This window comes from Pelecanus crispus, chromosome 6, assembly GCF_030463565.1.
Source record: "Pelecanus crispus isolate bPelCri1 chromosome 6, bPelCri1.pri, whole genome shotgun sequence".
In the NCBI taxonomy this organism is placed as follows: Eukaryota; Metazoa; Chordata; class Aves; order Pelecaniformes; family Pelecanidae; genus Pelecanus; species Pelecanus crispus.
This window is the reverse complement of record NC_134648.1, coordinates 12,986,586-13,008,436: the sequence shown is the minus strand read 5'-3', so window position 1 is coordinate 13,008,436 and position 21,851 is coordinate 12,986,586. Positions and strand designations below refer to the sequence as shown.

General features: G+C 38.4%; 1 protein-coding gene across 6 annotated transcripts in view; it reads left to right on the top strand.

Moving 5' to 3' along the window:
• The window catches only part of AMPD3 (adenosine monophosphate deaminase 3), a 34,211-nt gene that overhangs the window by 8,982 nt on the left and 3,378 nt on the right, over nucleotides 1-21,851 (top strand). For 5 of the 6 annotated variants that reach the window (XR_012831126.1, XR_012831127.1, XM_075712419.1 and 2 more), the window contains 9 exons: nucleotides 325-544; nucleotides 3,339-3,468; nucleotides 13,279-13,473; nucleotides 13,726-13,857; nucleotides 14,755-14,918; nucleotides 16,123-16,249; nucleotides 17,086-17,249; nucleotides 19,348-19,468; nucleotides 20,927-21,100. Coding sequence is in view for 4 of the 6 variants with exons in the window: in XM_075712419.1 (XP_075568534.1) it covers nucleotides 325-544; nucleotides 3,339-3,468; nucleotides 13,279-13,473; nucleotides 13,726-13,857; nucleotides 14,755-14,918; nucleotides 16,123-16,249; nucleotides 17,086-17,249; nucleotides 19,348-19,468; nucleotides 20,927-21,100 (1,427 nt within the window). In the remaining 2 variants the exon portion in view is untranslated. Of the gene's footprint in view, nucleotides 1-324; nucleotides 545-3,338; nucleotides 3,469-13,278; nucleotides 13,474-13,725; nucleotides 13,858-14,754; nucleotides 14,919-16,122; nucleotides 16,250-17,085; nucleotides 17,250-19,347; nucleotides 19,469-20,926; nucleotides 21,101-21,323; nucleotides 21,408-21,851 lie in introns of all 6 variants that reach the window. The other variant, XM_075712420.1, reaches the window with a different exon arrangement.

Genomic DNA, 21,851 nt, shown 5'->3' with positions numbered 1-21,851 from the left:
GAAACTTATTTTGAAACTTGTGCCATCATACATTAAAAAAGAATAGTATTAAATCTATTTATACGTTGGTTCAGAGAACTTTAATAATGTATAATATTTGAATTAAGGTAGGCACTTAGCTTAGAGAGGGACTGCAATTAAAGTCTGTCAGAATAAAGCTGTGTTGTAATAACAGATCTTTTATAGTAACTGAAAATGTAATTTTAATGGAAGTATTAAGATCTGTTAGAAATGAAGCATTATAGAAGCAGAAAGTCCTTTTTGTAATTATTTTGCCTTTTGTGTAAGTTACTTCTTCTAAATGTAATGTGAATTTATTTCCAGATTTCCATTCACCCCCAGAAGAAAATGAAGACCCTTACAATCTTGATGATGCTCCAGACAATTTGGAATATGTTATCAAGATGAAAGGTGGCATTCCCTTTATTTATGATAACAAAGAAATGATGGAACTCAATGAGCCTCGGAGTCTGCCATATCCTGACCTGGAGACCTATACCCTTGACCTAAGCCACGTTCTTGCTCTAATTGCAGATGGTCCAACGTATGTTTCTCTCTCTTATTTTCTCTGCTCCTTCAGGCTGCTGGTTACCTTTAGTTTAACCCTTTTCACTTTTGTGATATCTACTTCCTCAACATAATCATTCTACCGTAATGTTTTGTTTTGCCCTTCTCAAGCAGTAATGTATCTTGGAGAGACTTAAAAGGGGGGGGGGGGGGGTGGAAACCAACCCACATACGTCTATATTTCATTTCTTCAGTTTCTTTGCATGAACCATGGCAAAATGAGAAGCAGTTAACAGAAAAGCAAGAAATTGGCCACATGTTCCCATTCAAGTCAAATCTGACCCAAACTTCTTGAGGCATGGGAACTGAAACTTGAACCTCACCTTTTTTATTTTGTTTTGGTCTATGCTGAATTTGAGGCTTTTGAACAGTTGTCTGGAATTCCTTCATGTCTGTTCTACTCTTGCTGCATGAAGAGAAACCCTGCATCTGTAGAGGATACAGAACAGCTCAGCAACATTACATATTCAGCCTGATTTGTTCCAGATGTGAATTAACTGCTCACGTGCTGCAAATTGATCCATGTATGCACAATCAAAATAGGTCTGAAATCTCCCAGAACCATCAAAAACTCCTGGGAAATCTCTCAAAACCAGAAATATAAAAACTCTAGTACAGTCACAAAGCAATGTCCTTGCCCAGTGCATAATAAAAACGTGCATCCAGTTTTTAAGTTTACTTCCCAGCTGAGGACTGGAAATACCAAGGTTTCTCATGGCTTCACACTGGGAAAGGAAAGGAATCCACCATAGGATGGAACAAAGCAGGAACCTGGACTGTTCTTCTGAACGATTTGCCCTGCCTGCCAGCACTGCATTCCTAGTCCTTCTGCCTTTGAGAGATCATCACTTAACAATGTGACAAGTTAGTCACACCTGATGCATTCTTTCCCCTTTGAGTCTGTGTCTGACAGCTGCAGCATAATCTGTCTGCCTTGCGCATTGATAGTGGCAAAGCAGATGGGCTGAACAGAACTGTCCTATTCCCTAAGTACTTTTTCATGAGCAAAAGCCTGTGCTTTCCCCAGCATTACCAGCACTCCTGCTCCAAATCAAAGCTAGCTTGAGTATGCTTGTTTACAGTATGCAATGGGTAAATGCAAGTTTCAGTGTGTTATATCCCAAGAGACAGATACTGAGAAGATTAAAGGACGAGGAGAAACTTGAAAGAAAAGTCATACTGAAGACCCTTCTTTTTGCAGCTTTTGCTAACAGTCTTTATCAGGAAGCCATAAGAAGGGTCTTAGTAGGACATGTTAGAACACTTGGCACCTCTGCAAATGTAGGAGCAATCATCCTCTCCTCTCACTTCTTCAGATTAAGCTTTTGCAGGCTGATCCACACTCCCTGATAAATGCACACAGACCAAACGGAAAAAGTCTTTTCAGTAATGTTGTTGCATAAACTCTTCATACGGTATTGTTTCCCTGTTTGCAGCAAGTGCTTTCCTGTCATTTATGTCTATCGCACGTGGGGCTGCTTGAAGATCAAGAACCCATTGTACTTCCGTCTTTGTTGTTCTTAAACTGGTGAAATCTCACTCCTACTCCTCAGTCTTCTGGTCTCTTGAATAATAGTATAACCCAACAAAGACTTCCTGCAGCAGGCAAATGGGTCTTGATCAGTATCAGATACAGTGAGACTGTGTTTGAATCGGCCTTTCAAACCCATAATGGGATTTGCGTCCCACTGAGGAGAGATTGTCAACAATAAAGCAGAAAAAAGAAGGCTATTACATTAATAGTGCTACAAAAATATTGTAGATTCTCTAAGAATTGACAGATGGTGAAGAGAAAAACCACGTCATTGGTTAAAAATAGAATGAGAAGCATAACAGAAGATGAAGACAGAGGAGTAGGCAAGCAGGAAGAAAAAAAGCATGATTTTTCTAAGAAGAGCACAAGAAATTATTTTGGAAAAAAAGTATTTCTACACAATATATGTGGTTTTAAGGCATAAAAATGAAAGTATATTGGATCATATCTTGGCTTCTTATATTCACAATGAAAAAGCAATTAAACTTTGGGAATTTTTTTTTTTTTTTAAATTATTTCCAGAGTGAGTAAGTCTGGATTACAGGTTGTTTCTGTTATATATGAAGCGATCTGCTCTATTGGAGGTACAGTTTGAGAGTAGTAGCAATTGACATCACATTTTAGTATAGGTTTTATACTTTCTCTGGTCATCATTACCAAAAGAACTGCAGTTTTGCACAGATACAGTGATAACAATACTTGGATGACTTATAGAATCATAGAATTGTTTAGGTTGGAAAAAACCTTTAAGATCATCCAGTCCAACCATTAACCTACGCTACCAAGTCCACACTAACCAATCAAGGGTAGACTAGACTAAACCATGTCCCAGAGTGCCACATCTACCCGTTTTTTGAACACTTCCAGGGATGGTGACTCCACCACCTCTCTGGGCAGCCTGTTCCAATGCTTGACTACCCTTTCCGTGAAGAAATTTTTCCTAATATCCAACCTAAACCTCCCCTGGCGCAGCTTGAGCCCATTTCCTCTCGTCCTAAAGGACTTAAAGGACATAACACGGTTATGTAGAGTTCTGTTTGAGGCTTCACTAATAACTTTGGTCTGAAATCATATTGGATATTGACTTACATATTTGTTAACCAGTAGGATAAGAACAATGGATTTGTCTTAGTCTTCATAAAAAAACCACATTTGTTTTTACTGTGAAAACTTTCAAGTTCTTTCTGAACTTTAAATACAAACAGTTTAAAGTTAATTTTTGTGTTTTCTTTTACAGAAAAACATATTGTCATCGGAGGCTTAACTTTTTAGAATCTAAATTTAGTTTACATGAGATGTTAAATGAAATGTCGGAATTTAAAGAACTAAAGAGTAATCCCCATCGAGACTTTTATAATGTGAGAAAGGTAAGTGTGAAAAGGATTAAAGGCATGACATTGTTTTTAGTAGGAGTTCCAGCAATTTTGCTTTTCTTGTGTGAGGTGTAGATGATATCCATGAAGTGGTGTGTGCATACCACTCAATTGAATTACGTTATTTTAAGAATATTAAATTTTTTCTACATGGGAACACTCCAGGAAAATTAACTTGAATGTAAGTGGGTTAAATGGATTATGCTAAACTCATCTGTTTACTTATTCAGAATCAAAGGGGCTTAATTGTATGTAGATTGCTTTAAAGGAGTGAAACAGTTAATCAGATGAAGCTCACTTGGATTATGAATAAGAAAAACCACATGGAGGTTTAATTCATTTTAATTAATTCATTCAAAGACAGTCTAGTGCATTTTCCTGCTTTCATGTAGGTAAGTCATACTAGACTGTAGCAGGAACAGCTGTATAGATTTGGGATAAAAATTTCACTTCATATTGAAAATAGGTGTTTAAATACATGTCAAAAGAAAAAAGACCTCCTACAGAAACTGAACTGAGGGTTCATGCTGCCATCAGTATGTGGTAAAAAATGTCTGTGAAGTATTAAGTAAAAAGACTGTTATTTGAGTTATATTCTTAGCTGCCTCTGGGATACACAGGGATGTAATTAGGAGACAGGTAGGAGAATCAAGGAGCTGATTTCATTTCCTGACATATTCACACCCAAGGGAGCTGCATTCTCTTCAAAGCATGGAAGCAACAGTGTTACTGCTTTGTTTGCTTCCCTTTCCTGAAGTTAAGAGGAAGTTACTGGAGAAAGAATGCTTCAGTTCAATAGGTGAGATTTCACAAAGCAGTAATTGTTGCTGGTGCTTTGGACTTCAGCTGCATTTTGCATTGTTTCTATGTGCAACTGGAAGAGTTATTCCTTATAACTTCAGCGTTCAGGTCAAAACTTTAATCCTTCTTGTTATGTTTTCATTAGCGCTAGTACATCAAAAAGACCTTTTAGCTTTTCCCTATAGCATCCAGCATGCTGGCTACTGAATGTTTGCTACTGTTGTGGTAATAAACTGTCAAATACAAAATCTGCTAAACAAAAGTGTTTGATGAATGTACCCCTGTCTATCACAAGGCTAGAAGCAGATAGGTTGTTAGGTGAATGCTAATGAATTTCACACTTTTATCTGTTAAGTTTACGGATGGGAGGATCTGTTAGCTAATTCACTCAAGCAGGACTCAAGTGGCAGAGACTCGACTCCTAACTTGACAGTTTTCTTGCATAACCCTGGACAAGATACTTACTCCATACCGCATGCAGATAAAACACTTCCCTAGCTGACAGAGACGTCAATAATAAAACACGTGGTGACTGAGAGGTGCAAAGGACAGAGGTGTCAGTTGGGTAACTGCCTAGATGATCAATTTGATTACTGAGAAGCTGTAATTAACAGGATTGTACTTGCTAAGTTCAGCTGTTGTTTTAAAAGCAAATGTTCAATGTCTGGGTCTATCTTAATTATTTCCTAATTATCTACTATTAAATAAGCCAATCTACAAATGGATTAATGTTGTTCAAAAGCACAAAATGTGCATCACTTCCCCTCTGGCAATACCCAAATTCAAGAGGGCAGGAACAAGTTTGCTCTTCTCTGGCAGAGATCATTCCCACCGCTAGTTATTGCTTCAAAAATTCTTGTTGCACAGAGTCAGTCTTGCTTAAAGTAGTATTTTTATGAAGCAAGCTTACAAGTAGTATTTTTAGGAAGCACTTTTTATGGAAAGTAAACTGCATTGTAGACAGAGTTCCTGTAAGCCCCCAAATAATCTTGTTTTCCCTATGCCTTGCTAGCCCATGTAATGTCTGGATCTCTAACCCCCCCAAAGTGCTTCCTCCCTAATAACAGCATCACCAGTGAAACTTAGCATATGAAACAGACACTTCTAGGGCCTATATTTTCAGGATGTCTCTCTGCGTTAGTCAATCCTAAACAGTGCGTACTCCTCATAAGGAAAGCAAGAAATAAGATTCACCTCCCAAAAGAGCTGTTAGTGAAGTTATCTATTACATCCCTCAGATGCTAGTGTGGAGATCCTGGTACAATCTGTTTGCTTATATAAAAGAGCCAAAGTAACTGATGGAAAATGCCAAAATTAAACCAGTTATGAATGTAGTGGCAAGGTCAATCAGTGAACATGTATTACTGTATTTAGAAAGGTACAGTAGAAAACTGGTCAGCATTATTTGCTGGCATGACAATCAAAGGTTACTGTGGTTTTTTCCTCTTCTCCCTGCCTCCTTTCCCCCTTTTTTTCCTGGTTTAATAGGAGTTCTCCTCTGGTGAGCTCCTCTATTTAATAAATCCCAAGATAAGGCTCCTATTAAATAAGGGCGATGTATGTGTATATCTTACATATTGGACTTAACCAGAAGGCAACCAAAGATATGTTTTGCACTGATGAAGCTGGAACTGGAAAATTGTCCTTAATAACCAGACAAATCCTTCTCTAGACAGACAAGAATCCACAGGTGGTAAGACAGTGTGGTTGGCTCCACTTGGCTCCCCACAGGAGGTGGACAACTGTCTGTGTAGGAGAACGCTAACTTTAGAGAAGACTCTTGAGTCTGCCATCAGCAGGGCTCTCCCACGTTCTCCAGCTGATGCATAGCAAGTGCAGTCAACACAGATTCTCTGCATAACTCCTGGGTTGCCTGCATTAAGGATGAAATTAAGTAATAAGAGTTTAGCTCTACAGCGCACAAACTCAGAACTGAGTTTTAGCCTTTGTGTACTAGGGTGTCTTGACTTCCAAAGCAAGTATGTGTGGTTTTTTGAGCAGGGCTTCCAATAGACCACTGTGCCCAACAGCCTCAGATAACTTGGAGTTGATAGCTCAGTTTTTTAGCTGAAATACACCTTCAAAATAAAGGACCTATACGCAAATATTATGTTACTTTTATTAAAATGTTGCTAATTGCAGGAGCCATTTACTGTGCTTTCTTGGTCTTGGAGCTGTTCTTGTTATTAGCAACTTTGGTTGGTCTCTATTGTTCTTTCTGGGGGGGAGGTTGTTGCCTTTTGTTTTTTAAAAAAAAAAGGTGAAGCCAAGATACTTGTTTGCATAACATGTATTTGCTACCTTTATGACGTATATCTACATACTGCATTGGCAGGTGTCCTTCACTGCAAATAGCTTTGATACAGTTTTCTAAAGATGAAAAAATGACGGCCTAAGCCTCCTTCCATATTCTTTCTCTCTTTAGCCATTATTTCAGTGTGTAAGCAAACCAAACCTGAGGATATGTCATAGCAGTGACTTTTACACATCATATTCTTCTGCCTAGAGACTCACTAGCTCAGATGCCTAGTCTTGTGTGGCCTGGGTAACTGTGCATGGAAGAATGCAGTTTCTAGAGTGGCTTATACAGCCCTGCTGAATTCTGTGTTGCAATAGCTGGTTGCTGCTGTGACAGACCATTTGGTCTAGATTGTTGCAACTGATTTTTTTTTTCTTTTTAAAGTATCGGTTAGACAAAAAAGAAGTAAATTCTAGCTTTTTTTGGTGACTGTAGGGTTGAAATACCACTTGTTACTACTAAGAAAGGAAGTTAGAGTGGGTTTATATACTTCTAAATTCTATAGATCTTACAAAATACTGAATGAAATTAACAGGTGTCTGCTTTTTGTATGATATGTATGTATATGTATGATAAAAAGCCTTATGAGTGAATAGTGAATCTGTACCTTAACTTCCCTGAACTTAGAGTCATTCTGAGGTTGCTTCTTTCTTGTTCTTTCTTCTTCGCCCCCCTTCACCCCCTTTTTTCCTTTTTTTTTTTCTTCCCCTCTACCCCCCCCAGTAGCTACTTACTGACTATGGTGATAAAATTCAGTTTCATCATATAAACCAAAAGTGATAGTGAATGGAAAGACTTATGGGTTACCGTTGGACTCAAAGGCCAGGAATGCCTCTGCACCTCTGTCAGCATTACATGTAATGCTGCCTTACCACTGTTAACTGGCAGAAAAGCTGTATTTTGTGCTTTCAAAGCACTGTGCATACTACTTGTCCCCTCCTATCTTGCAGAGATGCTGAGGTAAATTCTTGTGTCTACCCTCAATCTTGCAAGTGAGCACAAAATGATCAGGTGGAAAGCTGTCCATCATTATAATGCAAGAATTCTGGAGATACCATAAAGACAGCTTTTCCTCTATCCTTTCTTTTAGTAGTTAAAAGAACAGAAGAAGAAATTTGTTTCTCTTCACAGTAGTGTCTTTCTGTATTTGTGTGAATACAAACATTGTAGGGCTTGATTCTGTGCATTTTGCAATGAGCACAGCCAAACGAGCTGGAGACATAGGGATTCGCATCTCCTGTCTCCTGGTTTCTGGGTTGCTCTGGATGGCGTAAGTATGAATTTGAGGGGCTCTGCCCAGCTTTAGGGACTATTTCAGCTGCCAGGAGCATCACTGCGCTACCCTAGGACAGAGTATTTTGTGTCTTCTGCCTCTCATGCCTATTACAGAGCTGCAAGGAAAGAATCAAGCTTATTGTATAAAGCTGTTGGATCCTATCTGAAAAGCTAATGCACTGTGAATGTATTGGTGAGCAGGGAATCTAGCTGTGGGATATGCAATGATTTCCCTTCAATCCAGCATGGAAGTAAAGACTGCAGAGGATTCAGGGTCGACTTCATGAAGCCCATAGTTATTGGGGTAGAAGTATTTATGAGTTAAAGTGCATGTGTTTAGAAAATCAGGTAGTTTGCAGCTGTGGATACTACTAATCTATGCACTGGAAAAGTTCAGTGTTGTTAAAAGAGCTGCCGTTGGCATTTGTTTTTGCTGTATTTTATCACTTATCACTCTCAATCTAGAGCATATGCCTAACTCAGTGCACCACTATTTCTGATATGCACAGATAAGCATCCATAAAATAGATCTGAGATGGATGTTTTGTGGAGGTTTGAGCGGCAGTGGAAGGAAAGAGAAGCAATGCAGGAAGATGAGGGAGGCAGAGTGTTTTAGAGAAGTTGGTGCTGGTGAGATGTGATTTGGAGGGCGATGGGAACTCCTTCAAGCTCTAAGTTGTACACAGATGTAAGCATCTTGACTGAGAAGTACAAGCGTTTCATCCACAAAGCCTGCAGACAGAATGGCATGGGTGGTCAGGTCATTAAAGAAAGGAAAGGGCTAGCCTTTCCTTTCCTTTCCTTTTCTGCACTTTTCTAGTGCAGGGGGAGACAGGCTGGCTTCATTACATGGAGTGAAGGGAATTCTACCATCCTTTAATTGCAAGAAGACTGATGGCCACCATTGCTTGAACGAGATGATGGAATTAAACGAATTAAGGAAACCTTTGTGCTAACAATTGTTTTCTTTTGTTAAAAAGGTGAGTTCACTGAAGGCATAGTGTGTTCCAAGATAGGCTTCTGTCAGTCATTGTGTTTCTTATTTTCGTTGAAGATTAATGTGACGTGGAGTAAAAGGTTTCCTCCTGGGGGGAGGGAAGAATAAGAACTGCAACAGGGAATTTGGCTAAGGGCATGCAGCCGAAGTTTTTTTCCACTAAGGGGAGATTAGGCTGGAGTGGCATTGTAACAAATTTGGAAATGCAGGAAGAATGTTTGCAAATAGAAGCAAATAGACCTTGTGGTAGGGGCTTGTTACTCATGGCCCAGAAAAGCCTCAGCTTACTTCATGTATTGTATGAAGAACAAAATAGCTTAAAATGGGACTGGTTTTGGCTTTTTTGGGGGGAGGGAGGAGGCAAAGGGGGCATTTGTGACCCTTACATGAACTCAGTCTGTTCAAATTCTTTTAGTAGATGCCTTTCATAATAAATAATAATGAAATTAGTAACAAGTTCTTAGCATGATAACATTTCAAATGAAAATAATAAAAAACCCCCCTAACCAAATCAGACCATATAAGCTATGTCTGATGCTTCATTTAGATAGGGTTGCCCCCTGAATTGTGAAAATGCACAAACGCATACGCACTAATTAATTATGTGCTAGGCTAAGTCAAAACTCAAGTCACTAAAACCTTCCAAAAAATTGCATTGCTTCTAAAAAACAATGAAGAAAAAGATGTGTGATACTCGTAAGACTTTTGTTGTTACTGAGGTGGCTGCTTACCTAAAGGTCAAAAATATACTGGGTAGTTAAAAAAGGTAGCCAAAGTACTGCCTATTCTTTGGAAAAAGCATGAAAGAGACTCCAGGAAAGTATTTTTATTCTTGGGAAATAAATATATTTATGGAGAGGGAGGAGGGGGGGCAAAAAAAGGAAAATCTTGGTTCTTGGAGAATAAGCCTGACGTGATTAGCTCAGCTGTAGAGCTATGTGCGATATGCTTGTGGGGACTGGAGAAGATTTCACAGGAGCTTACTGAATTGCAGAGGCACACTTGAGAGAACTGTTTCTCAGAGGGAAGCAGGACTTTAAAAGAAATGCAGTTACTGCTGTGTCATGTGATCCTTGCATACAAGCAAACAAAAGAAACAAAATGTCTCCTTGCTTTCAGTCCTTGCCCTCCTAACAGTAGTGTATTCATGTTGATTTAAATAAAGAGGAAGTGTTTTGTTTTGGTTTGGTTTTTTCCAAGACTCATTAATTCCAGTAGCTGACCCACCACTGGAACTAGTGCATTCTGACATTCAATTAACTACACTTAGTCAGGTTCCCTACACCTGGTATTCTATGCTTATGACTTGCTTTTCCTGAAAGTTTAGAGCTTATAGGGCATCTATTAACTGTTATTTCACTCTCCCATATAAGTTGATGAAGCTTAGTAGTTTGTAGTATTTCACTGGACCAGGAAGAGTTTATAGTAAACAATATTTGTTTCTAAAACAGAAGATGTTTATTAACCTGAGTAAGCATATATATATAATGCACTTGGGTTCAAATATATACAGGTACTCTGAGGAGTGTAATAATATGTTAAGTGGAGCTGTTTTTACTATTTTAGACACAGCATTGTTTACTGTGCATTAGTAATGTACTTCATATTGTGTACTTCAAGACAGTAATATGTTTCTTGCTTTTTCATTTAGCTTTGAAGCGTCTAGCATATTTGAACTAGGCAGTGATTAACGATTAAATGTTAATGTTTAGAATTCAATTTATATCCCAGTCTTTAGTTACGCTATTAACATTCGCATGGAGATAGCTTTACCCTTAGAAGGCTGCAACAACTTCTGTATGTATAAACTGCAAATTAAACGACTACATGTGCCAAGTAAAACAGTGGCATTTCTGTGGACTGTATGTCATAGCATAAGCTGAGGTTTACATTGCAGGAGTGTGGCTGTTACTTACTCAGATGCTCCATGATCTGTTTCCTACTGATCCTTAAAAGCTGATCAGGATGTCAGCTACTTCTGTTGGTGGAATCTGAAACCTGCATACATAGCCACTACGCAAAGGGGGACGCACTGGTCTCACGTTGTACATGTCCATGTTTGCAGTTTCCTGGACGGAAAAGTCCTGGATGAGAGTCCTTGCAGACATGTAGGTTCAGTGACTCCTTATAGTTGGTTTACCTGAGAACTCCTTCTAGTGTGACGTCCTGCACAGGCTATGCAGCTCTTGTTGGGAGTGTGTCCCTGGGAATGCTAGTTAACTTTCATTTTAAAAAGCACAGTGCAGTGGGTTCAAATGTTCCAATGTAGTAAGTATCTTTAGGAACCTGTATCTAATGTTGGCATCCAACCTTTGGATCTTGTTATGTCATTGCTTGTGAGATTGGAAAGCCCCCTCTCTGCCTCGTGGTCTCTTTTATATGTACAAATACCTGTATACAGCTGATGAAATTAACTCTCAAATTGAACCTTGAAAGCCAATTAACTTTCACTTTTACAATCACATGGCAGTGTGGGTTTTCCAGCTCCTAGTTCCTTTTGTGGCATTTCTTGGGAATGTTGTCAGTATTTGGGTTTTTTAAACCTTTAGACAGCAAAACTGGGTGCATTCTGACAGCTGCATTACCAGTGTTGTGCAGAAGCAAGATTATTTTTTGATATGATATTATTTTTATTATATTTCTGCTTTGAAGCTCCTTTCTTACTCTGTATGAGGAGTTAGAGCAGCCCTTTCCACTACAGTTTCACGTAGGACTTCATGGTAAAGTGTCACTTCCAAACCATCTCTTACCAATATATAGGACAGTAGCGTGTGGTGCTTTTTAGTCTTATTATCTGAACCATCCTGTCCTGTCATATATCATCTTGAAAGTTGTATTACAAACTGATTGTCTTGCTTCCTACTCCTGCAGAACCGTTCTGCCAGTTGGGCTTGTAAGACTTGTCTGCAGTACCAGGCAGTTGGTGCACAAGGCAGATGTTAGAAATAGTGACAGTTGGCGACTGCTTCTGACCACATCCCTGTTTTGACCACAGCTATCTATGTCCAGGTCGGGCCTGGGCTGTAGGAAAATGGGAAGCTTAGCAGACAGGCTCCAGCACTGCAGCTTCTGGGTGAGCTGAAACTGCTTCTGCTAGGATTTGGCAGTCTGGACTTGAAGGCAATTTCAGAGCCTGTCGAGCTGTCCCCAGGGCCGTTGTGCTCATTATGTGTCAACTGTGAAATCTAATCAGAACAGTGGTTTGTTTTGGTTTGGTTTTAAATTGATAAGAATTTGTTGGTAGAGTAATTTAATTGTTTTGCCTAGGACATGCATTAGGCTGTCCTGTTGTTCAGTCAGAATTTCTCAAGGAAATTCAAAGCAAATGGAGCTCTGCTGCTCCACACACTGGATATTGCTGTGCTGTTAGATTCCTTAAGGCCGTTATCCTAGCTAAGGCCTATTCTTCCCTTCCAGGTTCTTGGTCCTTAGGAACTGCAGTTAGTATTACCTGCCTTTTCAAACAGGAAGCAGCTGGGGAAGATACCTGTTGTTTTTTCTATTCTTTATCAGTGTAGTTAATAAACCCTTGACTGCAAGGAATTGCAGCAGATTTGTTTTACATGCTTGCTGGAGGCACCTAAGGAATTACACATGCTGAAGGGAAAACTTAACAAACAAACCCCCAAATCTCATCAGCTGTTTCTTTGGATTGTGTTCTAATATAAGCTGCTCAAATAGCAGTGCAAACTTGTGTGCAAAAGAAGAGCATACCTGTGGAAACCACTTGGTTCTTGTCAATTTTTTTTTTTAAAATGGGACTTCAACAAAAAACTGAAGGAGTACTCTCAGCCCTTCTGTGAAGCTTGCACTTCCCTTAGTGTGTGAAAATATCTGAAGAAACTGAAAAATCTGTCAGCATTATGAGTTGCTGTATTATAATTAAACTTGGAAAAAATAGCGACAAAATCTCTCATGTGTACATTTTGCAGTTCTAGTGAACTAAGATGTTTCATGTGGTTGAAATACAAAAAATAATTATGCTCTTGGAAATGGCTGAGAATTCCAGGTCCTTCCAGTCAGAGAGGATGGTTATAACTACAGTCTATAACTAGAAAGACATTATTGATTCATGGATGAAATAAAAGGATACTAAAGGATCATAGTGTCCTTTAAGGAAGTATCAAATTTAATCTGAACCCAGGTTCTGTGATTGGCACTTATAATGTATTTTAACTTGTTAAAAATTTTCTTATTTAAATAGGAAACTGTTAATTGAGGGCTGTTTTATTTATAGTTCTGGTTATTGACTAGTTCCTTCAAAACCAAAATCTCAGGGTTCTGAAACATTTTGACTTGCTTAGGCACTAATCCATTTGTTACTTAAGGAATATTTTAGAAGGCTTTAGTCATTGTTGTCACTGACATAGATGCCTTCCTAATTTACGTTTATGTATATGGATGATGAGCATGAATAACCTTTTGATTTCAGGTTGATACTCATATCCATGCTGCTGCTTGCATGAACCAGAAACACTTATTGAGGTTTATTAAGCACACGTATCAAACAGAGCCCAACAGGATTGTTGCAGAGAAAAAAGGCAAGAAGATGACTTTAAAGCAAGTCTTCGAAAGCCTTCACATGGACCCTTATGACCTCACTGTAGACTCTTTAGATGTCCATGCAGTAAGTCTATTAAAGTGACAAAATAAACGAGAAAAAGCTAAGTTTTCTAAGTGTGAAATTCTGTTTTCTACAGTTTTTGCATGATAACTTATTAAATCAGAATTTGAACTCATGCATTACTTTGCATGTTTGAAGTAAGTTAGCATAGGCTTTTTCTTTTCTGTGCCTTTTATTGCTAGGCAAGTTAATTTATAAACTATTGTGTATACTTAAAACCATGGTTATTGTTATTTGGGTTTTTTCCTCCTCCAGGGTCGTCAAACATTTCATCGATTTGACAAATTCAATTCCAAGTACAATCCAGTTGGTGCCAGTGAGCTGAGGGACTTGTATTTGAAAACCGAGAACTACATTGGTGGTGAATATTTTGCTCGTATGGTCAAGGTAAATAAGTTTCAAGCTTTTCCAGCTGTAGAGAAATGATGGTTTGTAAAAGATTTGTGATGTCATAATTGTATCTTTATCAATATCAAAATGTATCATATAGAGTGAACACTATGATTAAGTGATTCCAAGTATTGGGCTTGCTCTAGCAATTCACCAGAGAAAGATCTCTGCTAAGTCAGCCACTGCTGCTTTCTAAATAATTTTATGAGTTAGAAACGTAAGCTGTGTATGAGTTCAGAGCAGAGTTGTGTGCAGTTTCAAACTAATGGAGAGCAGCCAAGGGTCAGTTCACTGGCTTAATATTTTGTTAGCATGTAGTTGGCTAGTGGTAGCTGCTAGGGAAGGAGGAGCTAGGGAAGTGCCTCTGCATAAATCTATATCTGCACATGCATGCACAGGCTTCAAATTAATTTCTTACAACAAAAGCATTAGTAGTTTTCATGAACTAGATGTCAGCTCTTCCTAGATGTATAGAAGTGCTTATCTAAAACTAATAGCCTTACAATTGCTTACTACCATGGATTCTGGGTCAGATTCTCCATTGGTCTGCATATTTTATGTTGTCATTTACTACAGTTTAAATAGTATAATTCTGATTTACCAATTTTAAACATCTGTCTTACAAAGGTGTTAGTAATAACTGCACAAGAATACTGTCCTCTAAATCTTGGTGTTACAGTTAGTTATACTCAAATGATATCTGAGATAGCTTACTAGTAGAATATTTAGATGCCTAAAATAAAATAATGGATTAATAGACAAGAGATTCCCTTTATCTTTAAAGGGTGACAATACAGTTATGTCTGGTCTGTGGAAAATACAATGATAAATATACTACTAGCTGTAAATGATCTTCAGTGTCCATACTAAAGCAATATATTTATTACTTAATAGGAAGTAGCCCGTGAACTAGAAGAAAGTAAGTACCAGTATACAGAGCCCCGCTTATCCATTTATGGACGGTCTCCAGATGAATGGCTGAACTTGGCAAAATGGTTCATTAAGCATAAAGTTTATTCCCCTAATATGCGCTGGATAATTCAGGTTCCCAGAATCTAGTAAGTAATCAGGAGCTCTTGGTAATTTCATTAGTTTGAAATCATACCAATGGTTTGGTTTAATTTCTGATATTTTTTAGATGGCTTATGAGCTGTCCTGTAGTTCTATTTATAAGCAACAGCCTGGGAAACTTATTCTTGACCATTCCTTCAGTTTTCCTGACAGTCTGGGGGTGGAAGACAGGAGATAGGGTTTGAATCTGTTCTTTATGAAGCTATTCAAAACTACTGTGAATTATTTGTAAGTCTGAAGATACTAAAACAAAAAATTACAACTGGGTGAAATTAATGCTGCATTCAAAGGCAAGTTAAAATACAATTCAGTAATGAAAATAAATCAACTCTTGAATTCCATAAAGGAGTAGAAAATGCTCTGTAAAACTGCTATCATCAAACTTCCTCAAGATCATAGAATCAGTGACTAAATGACAGTGAACTTTGGAAACGCAACCCAGATTGCTGATTTGCAAGCTTAAATAAATATCAGTTTTTCTTAGTTTTTAAGCATCCTCTGGGACTTTATTAAATGGTTCTTTGTTTCTAGTACTGTATATTGCAATACAGTCTCCAACAATAATTTTGTCAGCCTTAATAGCTGAGCTTCATGTTTTGAAATTGCATAGTTGGAATATGAGTAGAGAAAGAGCTGTCATGGTTGCATATATCCCGCAGAGTGTGTTTCTCATTAGCGAGAAAGTTTCTCTCCTTTAATTTCTTATGTAGCAATTTCTTATGTACATAGCGGAGTCAACACTTTCATTAAATCATGCACGTAATGACACACTGAAGTACTGTCCCTCTTTTCCGAGAGGCTCGCTAAAGCAGAACATTCTACTTTCATTGTGAGTAGTTACAACTTTGGAAAACAGCATCTTTCACAAGAGGTAATTCCTTATCTCTCCTATTAGTACTTGGATTGCTGTAAGGGAAAGGGTCGCTGTTTTGAGACAGCATCTACCTTTGCATACTGTCTCTATTTTTGGAGCACTTGGGAGCTTCAGCAGAGCCTGGATAAAGCAGGGTGCCGGCAGTGCAGGAAACAGAGCACAGAGACAATCTCTGCCCTGACATAAACTTTGAATTTCTGAATCCTGGTAGAACTGAAACTGTAGAATATACACAAATAACAGAAAATATGAAAGTTGAGGAAAAATATAAGCTGATTAAAGAATGGTCATGACTGTGTATATTTTTTCCCCTTCAGTGACATATTTAGGTCAAAAAATATTTTGCCTAGTTTTGGGAAGATGTTGGAGAACATCTTTGTACCTTTGTTTGAAGCAACTATCAATCCCAAAGACCACAAAGAATTGCATCTTTTCCTCAAATATGTAAGTATGTTTGGATTTTCTTTCTCACATGAAATGGATCCTCCTACTCATAAATTTTGTTTGTTCACAGCTGTTTCCAGACACTAAAAAAGCTTCCTCCTCCATAGATTACTTGTATTATTGTTTTAAAGCCCTGACATACAATTTAATAAAAGCCTGGGTAAGGTCCTGTTGTCAAATAGTTGCTGTTTATTTCCTCTGAAACAGCTCAACAGCTATTTATTTGTCCTCTCTGTAATCCTCTCTACAAAGAATGACCAAAAAACGTTTGCATGCTCTTGTGCAGAGGGAGCATCATAATCCAGGATGTGTACTTCGAGCTTGCCTCTGGGACTGGCCTCCAAGAAGGAGGCAACTGAAAGGAAGCATTGTGTAGATCCTGATGGGACTCAGGAGAGAGGTGGGGATGTAGCTGCTGGGACGTGACTAAAAGAGACATTTCTGAGTATGCCCCAAATCAGAACTGGGAGGTTTTCTGGGAGCCTCTGGCTTTCAGCTGCTTTTCAAATAACAAAACAGGTGAGTTTAAAGGATTATAATCTGGATCTGAGGGAGTCTTACAGGCCTGTGCCCCCCACAGGAGTCTGCGGGCTGTTGTGCACCTGGGCCTCCTATTTGTCTCAAGAAAAAAATGGGTGAAACTTCTTTTGAGAAAACACATTATTCCTGCTGTCTGCGTGGTGTGGTAGGAGGGCAGAGCAGCAGGACTGTTAGCATAACGAGGGAAACAGAAGAGGACTAGATGCTTTGTACAAGCAAGTCCTGAAGCAAGAGTAAGTAATGTTGAAGTTTGCTTCTTGAAAACACTGATGTCTGTGAATCTCTTCTCCCGCCAGGTGACTGGCTTTGACAGTGTTGATGATGAATCCAAACACAGTGGCCATATGTTCTCTGACAAGAGCCTTAACCCTGACCTCTGGACCAGTGAGAAGAATCCCCCGTATAGCTACTATTTGTATTATATGTATGTGAACATCATGTTGCTAAACAACCTTAGGAGGTAAGTAGTAATTTTTCTCTTTTACAAGCTTCCAGAAAGAAAAATCAATAATCTTGGTCTTAATCTCAGTCAGTGTCGAGATCATGTATCTTTTGAAGCAAAGGTTATCTTGAATTATTTTAAAGAGTCCAAGAGCAGTACATGAGTTATTTTGAAAAGGTAACTGCAAAATGAATTCAAATGAAATATTCAGAAATTGTGAAGGCATCAGATTAATATCTTGGTTTGACATTTGTGTGTATTTTTGTTTTGCGAATTCCTTAAACCTGAATATATCAAACAAAACAAAAGAAGTGTCCTGGTTTCGGCTGGGATAGAGTTAATTTACCACGACAAGAAGAAACCCCACAAAACTGACTTGTTGACTTTTGCTTGGATTCACAGTGGATTTCCAAATATAATGTACCTCTTGGTAGCTTGCTATCTCCTGGTAATTTAAGAGATACAAAGTTATGTTGTGAAATGTTGGTTTAAGGGCTTCTGCTGTTATCAAAGATAGACGAAGGACATAATTATAAACTACACATGTAGCTAACTTACTTTAGCATGCTTATTGACTCACTCAGTTTTACTACTTTTGAGACTGATGTCTAGGCAAGGAATGCAAGGAGTTATGATACTTAATGTGAGATCATGACTGTAAAAGTAGATTTTGATGTCAGGCTCAATAAAGCCTGAAATTCAGCTTGAGGTTATGTTCCTGACTTTGAGGCTGACTCACGGAGTGATCTGCACAACTGACTCAAATTGAGGCACAGTGACGTTATCCCTTGACATTACGGTGTCATCACATACCTTGCAAGGATTTTGTTCATTATTATTTATAAAACATTTGGGGATTTTCTTATAGGAGGTGCACAGATTTGTCATTTTAACAGGTCTTATCCAAGTTAACATTCAAAATGTTATTTCTTCTCTCCCACTGATACCTGAAGCATTTCGTTCTCTCCCACCCTATATAATCAAAACTCATAATAAAAACATCCACCTTAAATGACCTTGTACTTGCAACAAACAGGCCTAGTTGTTAGTTCTATAATGGAAAGGACACAGTACAGCAGATATCTAAGTCATCCCTTTCTTGTGACTTCCTTTACATTCTCTGTAGTCTACGTTTTTTTTCTTTTCCAAAGACAGAGATTCAGTCGGAACTTACGCATTTCTTTTTTACCTCAAGATCATTTCAACTACTGTTTGAAAATCTCCTTAGATAATCATTAAATATTCTTTACAGCTAGGTGAGATAATGACACAATTCATCAATGAGTCAGTAAAACTGTTCACCCTGTTAAACATCCTGAGTATTTGAGGCACCACAGCCAGTCCATTACAAGACTGTTTTATACTTTTTGTAGTATTAGTGAAGCAGCAAGGATGGATTACATCCTCACATCCATTTTCAGGAGAAATGTTACTAAACATCCATCCTAGAACTGCCTTATACTCAGTAGTCCTTGTTGAAATTCTTTGTTTTGAACATCTCAATAATTATGGGACATTGTCTGCACTGAATGAAACCCAGCATCATTTTTAATATAGATGATAAAAATAAAATAGTTCTAGAAATTATAGTGTGAAGCCTAGTTGTAATAACTAACACTCCTAAATCATCTCTGTGCTACTGAGGGTGTGTTTTATGCTACACTTAACCCGGTGAAATGGCAGGTTGTCATCACCCTAGGTAGTGTTAGCTAACTCTTGGCAATATGCTTACACTTCTTCCCTCATTTTGAATCCAGCAATTATGTGGCCATAGGTTGCATCAGTTCACTTAGCTTTCTATCTGCCAGTTCCCTCAACTGAAGTAGTTCAATAACTGTTTGCACCGTAGCTAAGCAATTGCTAAATGAGATCTAACTGGGGAAGGAAAGAAGAAGGAAGACATAAATATGTCAGGTGGTGGAAGGGGCGTGGGTAGAGGGACCTGCCCCTTTTGACAGCAGCCCACAGGTAGGCCTGATTAGATGTCATGTCAAATTGTATGAGAACGTGTAACTTTTTTTTTTTTTTTTTAAATTCCCATATTAATGATAATTATATACAAAATAGATGAAGAACAGTGCCTTTTTTTGTTAGTGGAACTTTTTAATCTCCTCAGGGAAAGAGGCATGTGTACTTTCTTGTTTCGACCTCACTGTGGAGAAGCTGGGTCTATCACACACCTTGTATCGGCCTTTCTGACAGCAGACAACATTTCTCACGGATTGCTCTTGAAGAAGGTATTGCTTGGTTGCTCACATAAATTAATCACTACCTGCTTAGACATCAGTCACTGGTTCAAACAGCAGTCACCAAATTGACTTTATCTGGGCAGCCCAAAATTAATTTTCTGAGCAAGGCACAAGTAACCCTTCACTTTGATCAGAAATAAGTAAGCTCAGCTGAACTTCTTATTTCTTATTTAAGCTACAAAGATACCGCTTTTCCTATGTGAATATTTTAAAGCTATGTCTTTACAGGGAAGGTAACTGTTCAGATATGTCAAGGACTTGGCAGCACCTGGTTTTGGTTACTCCAAGCAGAGCCAAAATTACATGGAAGAAACTGCTTAGACTTGTTACTACTCCCTGGTTTAGGTCCCAGAAGAATTTAAGGAAAGCTCTAGTTTCTTCTGTACAGGGACAAAGGTCATTTTCCCTGACTGGCATCCCTGTATTTCAGTGTTCATTCAGAAGTTCATTAAGGTTTTGATTATTTATATCTAGAGTGACTGGGATCACTTGATCAAGAAATTTAACACAGCTGTATAACACAGCAATATTTTATTTACAACTTGATAGTTATGACAGGACAAACATTGGTGTATCAGTTAAAAACCATCACACAACTCCAGGCCACTGTTTTGTAATTAAAGTAATTGGTCAGTGGGTGGCAGACTTGCACTGAGTTTATTGTAATTTTTTGGAAAGAGTTCTCTTGTAAGTTGGATTTTCTGGTTAATGCTGGAAAATTCTTTCTGTATTTTTCAAAATATAAAAGAACAAAGAAAAATTTTGCCTGAAATCATGTCTCATGTTGTGCTCAGAACCAGTAATTCCTAAAATTAGACCCAGACAGAGTAGTACTAAGGCTGTATGTGACCAAAGCGTTCTCCTCTTCACTCTCTGCTGCTTAGTCTGGTGCAGTAACCTGGCATAGCAGATAATAATAATGGCACTTGTTAGGTTCACAGGTTGGTTAAGCCAAAACTAGTAATAAAGATGTGGTGCCCAGAGATTATTTATATTATGTGCAACAGCAACACATGACTTCTGATAAATTAAAACTTCTTCTGCTCCTAAAATTTGGACTGCAGTTTTGAAAATAACAAATTGCTTAGCAGTTCTTACACATCTGTTATCTGTGACTTTCAGGTTTTGGGGGAAGGTATGTGGTTAGTATCAAATGCAGTGCCCTTGATAGTCATATATACTTACTAATCTACAGTAATATTAGTCACCATATTTTTAAAAAGATGACATATATTTTGAAGAATGTAAATCATTTTTATGAAGATCAGTAACATTTAAAATTCAGACTTTTAAATATTTTCTAAAGAAGTCAGAGTTTAGTGTCAACCTAAATTTTTTTGGTCTTCGTCCTCCCTCTGTAATGCTGTTTCCATTTTATCCAAGGGAAATCCTTCTTTTTTTCATTATCCTATAGTACCATTAAATGCTGACTGTTTTGTCTTGCAGAGTCCTGTCCTCCAGTATCTTTATTATCTTGCACAAATACCCATTGCTATGTCTCCACTTAGTAACAACAGCCTGTTCCTGGAGTACTCAAAAAATCCACTACGGGAATTTCTACATAAGGGACTTCATGTCTCTCTCTCCACAGATGATCCTATGCAGTTTCATTATACAAAGGTAAGAATTGCAAAAAGCACTTGTCTTTGAATTTGGCAACGGTACCGCATAGGCGCAGAATGACCTGAAAGCTATTTTATATCATTGCTTAGGATACAAAGTTTCATGTCTCAGTCACTTCATTCATTTTCTTCCTCATTCTCAGTCTACTACTCACTGTTAGGTTTCAGAGGGAAATGTCTGATTTCCTAATTATGTTTCTTTTGTACTCTTGCCTCTCCAGTGTTGGCTGTTGAAGTATAGAATGAAGGATGAGGCTGAAGGGAGGTTTGAGCCTTCATAAACAATCCTCTAGAGTGCCAGGAAAGTCCAGTTTCCTTACTAATAAATCTGGGGAAGTACATTACAAAAACACCATGTGGAATCTCTGAAGATGACGTATGAGCTGTTTGCTCAGTGAATTGAAACTCATTCTTGTATTTGGGTGGCCTGGCAGGACAGAAATGCCCGGTCACTGGTTTTGATGCCCCAATCTTGTGGTTGGCACTGACTTGAGCCATGCTGTGCCTTAGAGTGGCCTGTACGTTGCCCGTTGTCTGTGTTCTGGCCCATGACATGTCCCTGCTAGAAAAGACAGAGAGCTTCTGTGGGGGCTTTCTGCATGGATGTAACGCAGCACCAGCCGAGTTACACGTAGCGTGGGAGATCCTCAGCTGTGAGAGCCCACTAGGGTCAGACCCAACCTCCTTGTGTGGAATGTCAGAAGTGAGAAATTGCCCTGCTATCTGTCTATGTACATATTCCTTACAGA